Source organism: Phoca vitulina, unplaced genomic scaffold (assembly GCF_004348235.1).
Source record: "Phoca vitulina isolate PV1807 unplaced genomic scaffold, GSC_HSeal_1.0 scaffold2, whole genome shotgun sequence".
Taxonomy (NCBI): domain Eukaryota; kingdom Metazoa; phylum Chordata; class Mammalia; order Carnivora; family Phocidae; genus Phoca; species Phoca vitulina.
In genome coordinates, this window is record NW_022589705.1 from 23,560,420 (window position 1) to 23,573,792 (window position 13,373).

Genomic DNA, 13,373 nt, shown 5'->3' on the forward strand with positions numbered 1-13,373 from the left:
TAAAATAACCCTTTTAATTTTAAGATGAACTACCATTTTTGCAAATGTTTCCAAGGGTGGAAAAGATGACAGGTAATTAATGTATTTTTTAAAAGATGTAAAAGGATTGGGATTGAGAGACTTCTCAAAATTTCCCTCAGATAACCTTACTTATAAGTTAACTGTCTAACATTCATTGAATACCCACTCTCTGTCAGGTTCTATGCACAATAGTTGTGTTTTGAGATGGTGTTGAGGTAGATCTGGTGGGAAGGGTCTTGAGATTAACCCAGAGCAGATCTGAGGGGCAGACTTTCCTCCCGTGAGCTCCCTGAGGGTTGCCCTGCCCCTACCCTTATTGGCCTTCAGAATTCTTTCCTCTTTCCCCATTAATGTCCTTCAGTTTAGTCATCAGTGGTTTCCATGGTGAGTGTCCATAGTGTATCATTCTCCTCCAGTGGAGTTTGAAGATCTTAGGTGTCTTCATCATTTCTAGTGCTTTTGAACTTAGTATGGTTATGTTTAAGGTTTAATGGATATGTTTTAAAAAATTAAGTCTGCAAAAATAATAGTAGAGCCCAGTAATCAGGGAGCCTGGGGTTCTTATATTTATCTTTTTCATGTAACAACATAGGGGCCTGATTGGCTTCACTTCCTTAGAACTGTGAGAGGTGTCCCTCTTCCCTTTTTCTGTCAGTGGGTAGTCTCTAAATCTCTTTCTCTCTATCACTTCTTTTTATCTCTCTTCTCTTATTAATTCTCTCATCTTATTTTCTTTGCCCGTACTTGTCTCTGCATCTTTGTCTTCTTTTCCTCTCTGCCTTTTTCTCCTCTCCACAGTTGCTTCTCACCTTCTCACATCTTTGTCTCTCTTTCTCCACTTTTTCTCTCCCTCCCTCCTGTGTGCTCCTCACTGTTTCTGTCACACCACCACCTCCTCCCCACATACCCTTTCTTCCCAACAGGACCTTATTTAAGACATTGTCAGTGACATTGTGAGATCCACTTCAACAAGGAGCACAGTCCTCCTTATTAAAGGTAATGGTGGATAAGATAGCACAAAGTAATTAATATTTAAAATAGATGTAAGGAGATGTTTGAGGTTGCATGAGTACCTCAGATTTTTTCCCCTAAGTCTTATGATTTAGTCAGGGTTGCACTGCTCCAGTCCCCTTTTGGCCTAGGGACTCCTGACCTCTCCTCTTACTAGTTTGTTTCCATGCAAGGCACCATCAGTTTCTGCAATGAGAGTCCATGGTGCATTTTTTTTAAGTATGCTTAGAAGGACAGTTTGGTTTTGATATTTCCTGATTATCGGTGACATGTCCTTAGTACCGTGGTGTTTGGGGTTTGAAGGGATAAATTTGTATAGGTTGAGTCTGAAAAATCCAGTGTGCAGCTAAAGTAACCAAAGAGCTGAGCATTTTCATATTTATCTTTTCCAAGTAGCATCCGAGGGACCACATTTGCTTTATTTCACTAACATTGTTTTTCCTGTAAGGGTTCAAAGATGTTCCTCTTCTCTTTGTCAATGAGTATTTTCTCCTATTCTCACTACTTCACTTGTTGGCTCTATCAGGCTCATTATTTTTTTCTGTAAGTAGGTTGTCTCTCCCTTCTCTCTTTTATTTCTCATTCTTATTTCTCATTCCTATTTTCTCTGTCATCACCTTTTCCGACCTTCTTTGGTTTTGCCTCCTCCTATGTCTGCACCCCCATTTTCTTTCTAATTTTCCTCTTCACACTCTCCTGTGTTTCTCTGCTTTCTCCCATGGTGAAAATTTTTCTGTCTCCACCATTACCCACAGTCACCTGACCCATGTGACCTCTGTTTCTCCATCAGTTTTTTCTAAGTGTTCCAACACTGACACAAAGGACATTGCTTGTTCCAGTGTGTAGTATGATATGGAAGCTGACGTGCTTTGGGCCGCTGATTCTTTCCTTAATTATTCCATCCTTCTCAGACATTTTCTCATTGAGTTTTGAGAGAGCAGTTTAAGGAAGTAAAATAGGTCTAAGTGGAAAATATTACCCTCTACAGAGGGGAGTTGAGCCAGGCCTGTGTTACACTTTACCGGTGTGAGGTCCTGTTTTTGTTTTTGTTTTCTTAAAGGCGTTGATGAGGAACAGGCGATCAAAAGAAGTTCCTTGTAAGAAATGTAGATGCTCATCTGAGAAACTCCTGTTAGCCAGATCTAGTCGTCAGGTGACTTGTGCCTAAGGTTCGCTCCGCCTGTCGCGCCGCAAGCCGCACACGGTGGCTAACACCTCCTGCAATGTTGAGGACAGCCTGCCCGCTGGGGCACCGAGGACAACCCGCGCTCCGCGTGCTGGAGCCGGCAGCCGCCCCCACCTGCGGCAGGGCGCCGGAGCCCCGCCCCCCTCGGGCGCGCGGGCCAATGGGCTGGGCCTCAGGGGGCGGGCCGCGGCCGGGCGGGCGGTGCGAGGCCCGGGGGGCGGAGCGAGCGGGGCGGCGTGGTGGTGGCCGTAGCTGCTGGGGCGGCGGCGGCGGCGGCGGCTTGGCCCGGCGTCCGCGGGCCGTGGGGGATGGGGGCGGCGAGCTCCAGCCCTCGGCGGAGGCGGCGGCGGCCGTGAGTGTTGGGCGGGCGTCCGCGTCCGAGACGCGGGATGGAGCGCCGCGGTGAGTGTGGGGGGCGGCGCTCGTTCCGGCCGCGGCGGCTGGGGCTCGGGGCTGGGGTCGTCGGCGGTGCGGCTGTCCAGTTGCGGTCCAGGGTGTGGGTGGCCCATGCGGCGGCCCCGAGCGGAGGCGGCTGCGGGCTGCGCTGAGGGTCGGGCTCGTGTCCTCTGTGCTGCTGGTCCTCTGGGAGGGGTCCGACGGGGCGAACGGCGCGCCGGGCAGCCGCGAATGGTGGCCCACAGCAGATGACGATTGAAATTAAAGCAAACATGTAACACATCCCACCGTCCACGTACTGTTCTAAGACTGCTCCACATTTTAACTTATTTAATCCTCGCGACAGGTCCATGATTATTTAACTTATTTTTTACACGGGGAAAATGAGGTTAACCTGGCGGAGCACACAGTCTAGTAATTGTCAGAGTGCGGGTTTCAACCCAGGCAGTTTTGCTCCAGAATGTGTGCTCTTGACCGCTACCGAGCCTGGTCTTAGCTCTGACCCGCCCCACTCCCACCTGTCCTGAGAGCAGTCCTCAATTCAACTGGGTTCCATTCCCGAGACGTTTTAGAATTTCGGTGGTGAATTGTTCTCGTCTCTGTCTTTTGGGCTGAGGAGGGGCTCTTTCGTTCCGAGGCCTCAGTGTCAATGGTTTTTCCCAATTCCGTTGTGGATGTGTTTGGGGCTTGACTGTTGTTTTATTTTTTCTTAACGGGTGAGCTCAGGAGCCGTAATGACTGAGCCTCGTGTCTCCATGATAATATTTTTCTACTCTCATTCTCAAGAAGGAATTGGCCTCACACCCTTTGGGCGGGCAGGACTGTTAGCTGCTAAAGGCGGGAGCTGAGCGCCCCTTCCCCTTTCTCCAGCTGTCTCCGTGACAGTATCGCTCCTCTGTCGCTATCCATCCATGTCCGCTGCCCTTTTTGGTTGCTCCGTTTCCCCACTCGGTATTTAAATACGGGGATGGGGAGCGTGCTCTTTGGCATTGGGTAGTTTTGGCTGGTCAAGAGAGAGCCCTGCCTGCCAGGAATGCTAGACATTCTGGAGGCGGGGAGGTTGGGCAGCTTCCTCTTTTTTAAACGTGCTAGGTTCTAACTGCCCAGGAATGAAGTGTATGTGCACTGCATGCCTTTCTTTAGAAATTACAGTTATTTGCATGTTATTGATAAAACCTTTTGACTTGCCCGTTTGCTGTTTTTGTGGGGAGATTTACGAAAGTATAATCAAAGACCTCCAAGATGAATTTTTTCTGATTTTTTTAAAAGCATCTTTAAATAGATTCGTACCAAATCAGAAATTGTGCTGAAATAGCAGATTTCTGAAATATCTGGCAATTTTTCCTAAGGTGGGAATAGTAAGATGGGAACTATTAAGTAGATATCTGGGGCAGTTTTACACTTCATTTAGCCTAGTGCCTAAAATGAAAGTACTTATATAATGATTTGTTTTTGGGAGGATGGAGCATGGGACATTTGATTAACACAGGCTACTCAAGTCTTGGGAAAGTCACATTACAGAGTACTGGGAAGTTAGTGTTCACATTTCTAATGCACATATTACTTAGAATTTACAACATATAGAGAAAGTAGGTTTGTGTAGTAATATTCTGTTTGCTACAAAGTTCTTGGCTAAGTGGATAAAACACGTTTTTAATGTTGATGGTTTGGAGTTGGAAGAGATGCATGAGATTTAGGAGAGTTTCGCAAATATTTTGCTCAACAATCTGTTTGCACGGTTCAAACTTCACTTGAAAGCCATTTAGTAGGTTTCCACAAAGTCAGTTAAGTTTCTGGAATTGTTTCCAGTGCTATATTTCTTGCTCACAATCTACAGATATGTTGTGGTGAAGCCACATCTTGTTCATTACTTAAGTATATTAAAAAAAAAAAAAAAAAACAATCTTCCACAATAAAGCACTGCTAGTAATAATAGCTAACAGTTATTGAGTCTTCATGATGAACCAGGCACAGTGTTAAGTGCTTTCCATATTATTACCTCATTTAATTAAATTGCCAGTGGCAGTATGTTAGTAACTACATTTTATGTTACCACCAACTAGAGGATATTCATTTTGGTACATGGGAAGGTAGTGTGGATGATCTTGCAAAGTGTATATCCTCCAAATTTTCCGCTATCATAGTTCAATTTTATGAAAACTTGGATTAACTTTATTTAAAATTTTTTTCCCCTGTCATATTTCCTTTTTTCAGTTTCCAATATGAAAAATAGTAAATTATATATAACAAAATTATTACATTACTTATAATGCTTACTAGGGGTAGAGAATAACCCTTTTTAGTTCCTCCCTCCTCCCTCCCTGTTTTGTTTGCTTATAGATTTTCTTAGTCTTGAGTAAAAATGTTTAGGCATTTTTGAAATACTTCTTACAACTTTGGGTTACTAATTTGACATCGCGAAGATGGTGAAATAGGTGAATTGCTTAGATAGGTGAATTGTTTTATTTGAAACTTATGATACAGGTCTTTAATAACCATCTTTTTGCCAGTGACAATGATCAAATTTACTAAACTAAAAGCTGTCAAAATTAATCAGAGTGACTTTAATAAGTAAGTTGCAAAAGTGTTAAGTTAGGAATAGTCTTCTCAATGAGTGATTTGTAAAAGAGCTGCCCAAACAAGGTGCTTGAGTGTTTTGTTTTTATTGTTGGTGGGGAGACTTAGGTATAATAATTGTAGTAAAAAAAATTGTCCTGGGCTCATTTTAGAAATTATCTACACATTTAAGGATTAATGTTAGATAGGTTTGGAACTAGCTTAAATGTAGAAATTACATTCTCAGAAATAATTTGAGATTAACAAGAATATTGAATAAAGCAGCACTAAAAGCTATTAGAGAAGTAGAGAAATCTCATTTAATAGTCAGAAGTAGAGAAACAAGAATATGTAATCTTATCTTTATCAGCTTTATATACTTGTTTTTTTTCTTTTTTGAAAGATAGTGTTTTATAGACAGATTTTTTGAAAAACCGTATATATTTTCCATTTAAAACAGACAATCCAAAGTTAACCTTTTTGTTTCTGTAAAAATTAATTGCAACTTTACAACTTTATAAGTCCAGTGTTCATTCTGCAAATTCATTTATTCTGCAAATAGTTTTTTGAGTAGTTCTTCACTACTATGCCAAGCACTGTGCTGTGAGCAGGGAACACGTGGTTAGCAAAATGACGTGGTCTTGATTTCCTTGGGATTATAATCTAGATAGGAAAACATGAATCATCTATTTGAACTTTGATAAGTGCAGTGATGAAAAGTATAAGATGCTATAATGCATCTAACAGGAGATTCTGCTCTAGTTTGGTGGTGGTTGTTACAGGGGCGGGGTGGTCCAGGAGGACTTCTTTGAGGAAGTGATCTTTGAGTTGAGGTCAGAATGAGTAAACAAAGGGGAAGGAGTAGTCCAGGCAAGTGGAACTGTATATAGACAGGACCCTGAGTCAAATAGTCAGTGTTTTTCTCGTTGTAGGGCCATGACCCATTATGAGTCTGAAACCGATTTGATGGGCAGCAATCAGCATTTTAAAAAATGAAATGGGATAGGATAGAAAACATCTGGGTACATCACCTGGTTCCTTAGCCAGAACCAGAATTTGTTTTATGTTTTATGCATTCCAACACACATACCACACACAAACATACTTAATGTGTGTACTGGCTCATGATGTGAAATTATTTCCTACTGTGTGGGTCATGGTAAGCAAGTACTGTTGGAAAATTTGAAGGGAGTGTGTGTGGCAGGAGTGTTGAGAGTGTCGAGTAGGAATTATGACTCCAGATGACAGTGCAGAGGTAGGTAGGAGCCAGATCTCATGTTGTGCCTTACAGTTCTCAATAGATTCTCACTTGTCCTTTGGAAGAGTTTTAAGCAGAGAAATGACATGTTGGGATTCATGTTTTGAAAAGTGTACTCACTACATTTGGAACAGGATAAGAATGGATGTGGAGAGATCATTAGGAAATTAGTAACAATAGCTCAAACAAGAAATGGTGGTACTTCACCTAGTATGATACTACAGATAGAAGTAGATAGATTAAAGATACTGTAGATTAGGAAGGAAAAAGTCTATAGAGTTCGGTGAAGTATAGGAAAGAGTCAATAATACAATAGTGTATCTTTCACATGACCTGGAAGTGAATATTACATAAAACTTCCTACTGTAAATTGCACAGAAGTTCTTAGTAATTCTACCATTTTGAAAGTATCAAAATATTGAAGACAAAATATTTGAAAAATGTTTTAATGATTATGCTTGAGCTAACTTAATTCCTCCAGTAATTTCCTTTTTGATTCAAGAAATGCAAACAAAATTAGGGCTTTCAATTCTGGAAAGGTAAAATGTGAGGATGAAGCAGAAACAAACTAAGATTTTCTGAGTGTCAACTGTGTGCCAGGATTAAGTGTTTTACATATGAGGTCTTCTAATTTTATGTCCCCTTTTAATTTTCACACAGCCTGTAAGCAAAATTATACAGGTCACACATTTAGAAAGTATTGCGCCAGAAGTCAAGTCTAAGTCTTTCTCATTTCAAAAGATTGTGTTTTTACTATACCATCTTGAAATTACCAAAAATATTGCTCTGATATTCATACACTTATTTGTTCAGCCAATTGGGATGTATCAGATTAGTGGACAGCCTTAGAACTTGTTTTCAACAGAAAATTATTCTTGCTGAAACTTGATAACCTAGAGTGTGTATGTGTGTGTGTGTGTGTGTGTGTGTGTATGTATGTATGTATGCATTATTATTGAGAACTAACTGTAATCCAGCTTCTTTTATGTGTCAGACACTTCTATACCATTGTCTCTTTGAATGCTTACAATAATCTCATGAGGTAGGTATTGTCAGAATGTTACTCCTGTTTTATAAATGAGTATACCAAAATGAAGAGATGATTAACAGCTTGTCAGGACAGACAGTAAGTGATGGAGGGGATTTTGAAAACAGGTCTTTTCTGTTGTTAGAGCTCATATTGCATCTTTATTTTTGAAGCTGATGTCATGGAGTTAGAGTATGTTCTTCCGCCAAGTGACTTTTCAGAACAACTTTTACAATTAAAAAAATTCTGTACCCTAGGAGTTAAGAGGAAGTTATTAAGAGAATGGATTTTGGCAACAAGGCAGATCTGGGTTTTAAGTACCAGTTCATCATTTTTTAGCTGAGAGCTTGGACAAATGATTTAACCTCCAAAGCTCAGGCTGCTTATTTGTGAAATGAAGAAAATAGTAGTTTGCATATCATAGAGTTGTCAAGATGACTGGCACTTAATAAATAAATTAGTAGTACAGTGTTTGTTGTTGTCATAAATGGAATATGGAGGTGGGCTATGGGCTGTTTGTGGAAACCTAATGTTTCCCCTGGTTGATGTGGTATTTGTGTTTCTTTTGTTTTTTCTCCCTTCCACTTAAGGATTTCAGTTTTTCTGACTGTTCTATGGAAGGATGATTGCTCACAAACAGAAAAAGACAAAGAAAAAACGTGTTTCGTCATCAGGCCAGCTCTCTACTGATGTTACAACTCCTGAAATGGGGCTCAAGTCCATAAGTTCCAATTCCATTTTTGATCCGGATTACATCAAGGAGTTGGTGAATGATATCAGGAAGTTCTCGCATATGTTACTATATTTGAAGGAGGCTATTCTTTCAGGTTTGTCAACTGTTTTCTCTTAGCATTCTTACTGGATAGTTTGTAAAATTTTAAATGCCAGCCTAGCTACAGATAAACACGTACACAGTGGTAGGAACAGGGTATTCTGCTTTAGTTATTTTATGACTTTTTCCTCCCAAATGTTTGATGTTTGATGTTATGGTGTAAGCTATTTTATTATCAGATACAGTACAATACATAATAGAAACATTGGTAAGTGTGAGGGAACAAGAATACAAAAAACGAAACTCAGTCTTTGGTTCTTAGCATTTAGGCCCATTTGACATGGGAAAATTTTAGATCATTGGAATTTTAACCTTCTTCTTAATGGTAATACAGTGCCTTGATTAGTCTTTAATAAGCAGACTAATGTTTATCATTTACATTTTTGATACTTCTGCCTTGATTCAGTTTTCTATATTGTTCCTAAAACTTAATCTGGAATAACTGCATTTGAGTGATTTTTTTTTTTCTCTAAGATCACACTTAATTCTGTTTTGCTGTTCTATAACCTATTCTTCACCTAAGGGATAATCACAGAATTTATTCTCTGTCTAGTTAGAAATGGATAATGGAGACAAGACTTGGTTCTCCTAAAGTAAAGAGCTACATACATCTGCATTCCCCAACTTGATCTTAATCCCTAAGTCTTTTAACTTTTAATACATAATTTTATATTCAGATTTGATGGCAATGATAATAAAGATACAGCCCCTATTCTTTTGTGATAAATAGTTCATTTCCATATTCATAATGGTAGGTCTGGATGTAGAAAATGAATATTCCTAGTTTTGTTTATATGAGATCTCTTTGGGCTTCATAGACATAAGAGTTCAATAAATATTTTCTGTGTATATAAGATAAATACTCATTTTCTGATATATGTTCTAGAAAGGAGACTAAATCACATCTTGTACTAAATCCTGTTTTTAAGAGTTTATTTCTAGCCTAATTTTCAATATGAAATGCCCAAAATAACTGGTCTTAAATTATAGCCTCAAAATTTTAGTATTTGAATTTTCCTTAAAACAATCACATAAATCATGTTTTTGAGACTATATATAATATTACTAAAAAAAGTTGCCTATACACCTGTTCATTTTAATAGCTTGGTTTTGAAATCAATTATGGTTGATTAAATGGTAATAAAGTTTTCTTTTTATTGGGGAAAGGTATTCTAAATACATTAAGCATTATACTGGGAATAAATTTCTTACCAAAATGACACTATCTGCCATTTATTTAAAGAAGCATAGTTTTAAATAAAGCCTTGTTCTTAACTGGCTTGGTTTTAAATTTGTTTTTAAATTTACATATAGTAAAAGTCATTCTTTTTGGTGTAAGTTCATAACTGGGTTAATTTTGAAAGTGAAATTTAAAATGATGCCTTGATTGACAAATCATTTACCTCAATTTAGGGTAAAATCCAATTTTCTTTAATTATCGATATAAGTGTTCATTAATATAAATAAGATTTTTAGTTAGGATTTTTATTTGTTTTATTTGTTTTCCTCAGGAGATTTATATCATTTATAAATCCTGATTTTGCGTATTTATCCTTTGTCTCACAAATTTAAAATGATGGTAATTTAAAACATGTGGGACAACTCTTTATCTTCAGTTTTTTAATGTGAATTTCAATTTGTGAATAGATAATTCAGAGACTAAAAAGGATTGAAAGCTGATCCTAGGTAAGAAAAGAGAAAGTTTCTAAGTAAGATGGCAAAAAGAGACTGCCCCTTGAGATAAAGGTAGGCATATGGAAATACAGTTTTCATGAAAATTTAATATTAAAAATTTATAAAGATATTACCCTTTTTAAAAAAAGATTTATTTGAGAGAGCATGTGCACAGGGTGGGGGAGGACAGAGGGAGAGGGAGACAGAGAGTCTCAAGCAGACTCCCCGCTGAGCACAGAGCATCACACAGGGCTCGATCTCAAGACGCTGAGATCATGAACTGAGCCAAAATCAAGAGTCAGATACTTAACTAACTGAGCCACCCAGGCGTCTCAAGATACTGTCCTTTTAATAAGAAAACCAGTACTTCAAAATTTAAATACTTGATATTATTGCTAATAATAAAAAAGTTTGCCATTTATGGCTGGTAAATTAATTTTAAAAATGTAAAAAACATTTTTTGGATAACCAACTCTCATTAGTAAGTCATGGCCAGAGAATTTTCATTATTTACCTTTGGATGTTTGGTTCTTTAATCAGAGTTAAAAGGATCTATGTATGCTATCTCAAAATCTTGGATTTAACAAAAATTTGTTTTCTGTCTTTGGATCATTGTTATTAAAATCTGGAAATTTTGGGGCGCCTGGGTGGCTCAGTTATTAAGCGTCTGCCTTCGGCTCAGGTCATCATCCCAGGGTGCTGGGATCGAGCCCCACATCGGGCTCCCAGCTCGGCGGGAAGCCTGCTTCTCCCTCTCCCGCTCCCCCTGCTTGTGTTCCCTCTCTCGCTGTGTCTCTCTCTGTCAAATAAATAAATAAAATCTTTAAAAAAAAAATAAATAAAATAAAATCTGGAAATTTTAATATAGGGAGTATGTATAAACATATAAATTAACCTCATTATAAATAATAATTATGCTATATAATAATATGCTTGTGTTCAAATTTGATCATGATTTTCAGCTTGTTAGAGTATCAAACTATTCCTTAATAAAATTATTACAAGAATCACACGAGATATAATCTTCAGGAAAGCAGGTAAAAAGTTTAAAATTATGTAGTTACTTGAGATGGTATTGTTATATATGTTCCTATAGACTAGACATAGGCCATGCTTTTGTCTTCTGGGTATTGAGAACTTTCCCTGCACTTCTGCTGTTCTTTACTAACACTCTACTCATAAACTGGCTAGACAAATAAAAGCTGTTTCACTGTTTTTCTTTTGGAGTGAGGGAACCTTGTCAGCGGCCTTGCCAATATTTTGTCTTTTGCTTCCTTAAGAGGAAGGATGCCAGATTTTTGGCATTGTTCATTACCACGTCTGTTGGCTGTTAAAAAGCTAAAAAAGTTAGCTTTTAAAAATAAAGAATGTAGGTATACCGTTAAATCACCTTTTGGTATAATCTGAATAACATTTTCTTTATACACGTTAGCTTTCATGAGGCAATGATGTGCAAAATCAGTCAACTGTTGCTTCAGGTGTTCAGTCATATTTTTGAGGCTAGGCTTAGATTAATATGTTTATGATTGGTTAAGAGCCACATTTTCCTCTCCTTGAACTTGTTATAGAAATGATTCGTCATTGGGGCGCCTGGGTGGCACAGTTGTTAAGCATCTGCCTTCGGCTCAGGTCATGATCCCAGAGTCCTGGGATTGAGCCCCGCATCGGGTTCCCTGCTCCTCGGGAAGCCTGCTTCTTCCTCTCCCCCTGCTTGTGTTCCCTCTCTAGCTCTGTCTCTCTCTGTCAAATAAATAAATAAAATCTTTAAAAAAAAAAGAAAAAAAATGATACGTAATTATATATGGTGCTTTGCATTTTATAGAGTATTTTTACATACAGACAGCATTTAATCAAAGAGTCCCGACAAAGACAGGTACTTTTAGCCCCATTTCACAGATGAGTTGTAGGTGTAACTTAGATTGTGTGATTTCATCAACCTCTTATTGCTGATACATAGTGGTTTCATTTGGAATCCAGAGGTCATAAATGCAGAATGGTGTGCTCTTTCCATGCTATCTCAACTGCTTCACATGGCAGGTACTTTAAAAAAATACTACTAAGTCTTCATTATTTCATCAGCCAGTTCTTCAATGGGGAACATCTAAACCTGCACTATCCAATATGGTAACCTCTAGACATGTGGCTATTTAAATTTAATTAAAATAAAAAATTCAGCTCTTCAGTTGAAGTACCCATATTTCATGTGCCTATTAGCCGTATGTAGCTAGCGGCTACCATTTTGGAAAGTGAAGAAATAAATATTTACATCACTGCAGAAATTTCTGTTGGACAGTACTGGCGTAGACATCAATCTTAAGACTACTGAGATGAATTCTTGAGCTATAAATATTTTTTATTTCTATAGCATTAAAAGAAACCTAGAAAAAGCTGTTACTGGAGCAAATTTAAGAAAATGTTATTTAGAAATAGGAACTCTTGGGGTCTATTTAGAATGCCCTTAAGTTGCCTTTGGAGTGAGAGCTTTAATGCTATTCTTTGATTTGAACCAGCAGATCAGTTTCCAGCCAGGCTATACAAATTGATGAAATTGGTAGTAATGGATGGCAGAAAGCTCTGAAAAGAGAATCACACTATCTAAGTTCTTGGCCTTGTTCTGCTGCTGACTAGTTTTGGCATATGGCCTCAGTCATTTAATGATTTAAGAATGAGGTGCTATACCAGATGCTACCAATTTCATAATTCTGTGATTCAGAATTTCATTGGAGTTGGAAATTGTACGTTGTTTTGAATATTGAGAGTTGAGAACTGGAGAAGACAGCTAAGTATTTGTTTTCCAAATATATAATGCATTTTTTTAAAGATTTATTTATTTATATTAGAGTGAGAGGGAGAGAGAGCATGCATGTGCAAGCTGGGCGGGGGGGCAGATGGAAAGGGAGTGAGAGAGAATCTCAAGCAGGCTTCCTGTTGAGCGTGGAGCCCCATATGGGGCTCAATCTCATGACCCTGAGATCCTGACCTGAGCTGAAATCAAGAGTTGATCACTCAACCAACTGACCCACTCAGGGGCCCTTCATATAATGCATTTTAGAGGACACCTGCCTCCCATCAGTCTATAGGATTTTTTTAATGTGAGTTTTATGGTAACTTTCTTAAATGTGGGTATTTGTGAAATTTGTGAAAAGTGAGAATGTGAAGCTCATGTTGCCATAGTTGTTGAGGAACTGATTAGAGAAATAAGTGTCTTCCAAAGAGTTCTGTGGTAACAGGTAAGGTAGGTATGCAATTCGTCTCTGCTCTTTTTATTTACAAATAAAAATGGAGAGTTTAATGTGGGACATCAGAGGACTGTGAAAACTCATGCTTTGGTAGAATAACTGAGAGTGTTTGTTGATTCTCTGTCCACTGTTTATTTCCAGGAGGAGGTTGCCCTGTAGTCTTGTATAAGTAG

At 38.5% G+C, this 13,373-nt stretch overlaps 1 protein-coding gene across 4 annotated transcripts in view; it reads left to right on the forward strand.

Annotated features, from left to right (window-relative positions):
- The first annotated feature begins 2,503 nt into the window (after window positions 1-2,503).
- Window positions 2,504-13,373, forward strand: part of ARHGAP29 (Rho GTPase activating protein 29) — a 62,788-nt gene continuing 51,918 nt past the window's right edge. For 2 of the 4 annotated variants that reach the window (XM_032423261.1, XM_032423289.1), the window contains exons 1-2: window positions 2,504-2,620; window positions 8,046-8,282. In XM_032423261.1, coding sequence (XP_032279152.1) covers window positions 8,078-8,282 — 205 coding nt within the window. In that variant the 5' untranslated portion in view covers window positions 2,504-2,620; window positions 8,046-8,077. Of the gene's footprint in view, window positions 2,621-5,640; window positions 8,283-13,373 lie in introns of those variants that run through there. The other 2 variants (XM_032423280.1, XM_032423270.1) reach the window with 2 other exon arrangements.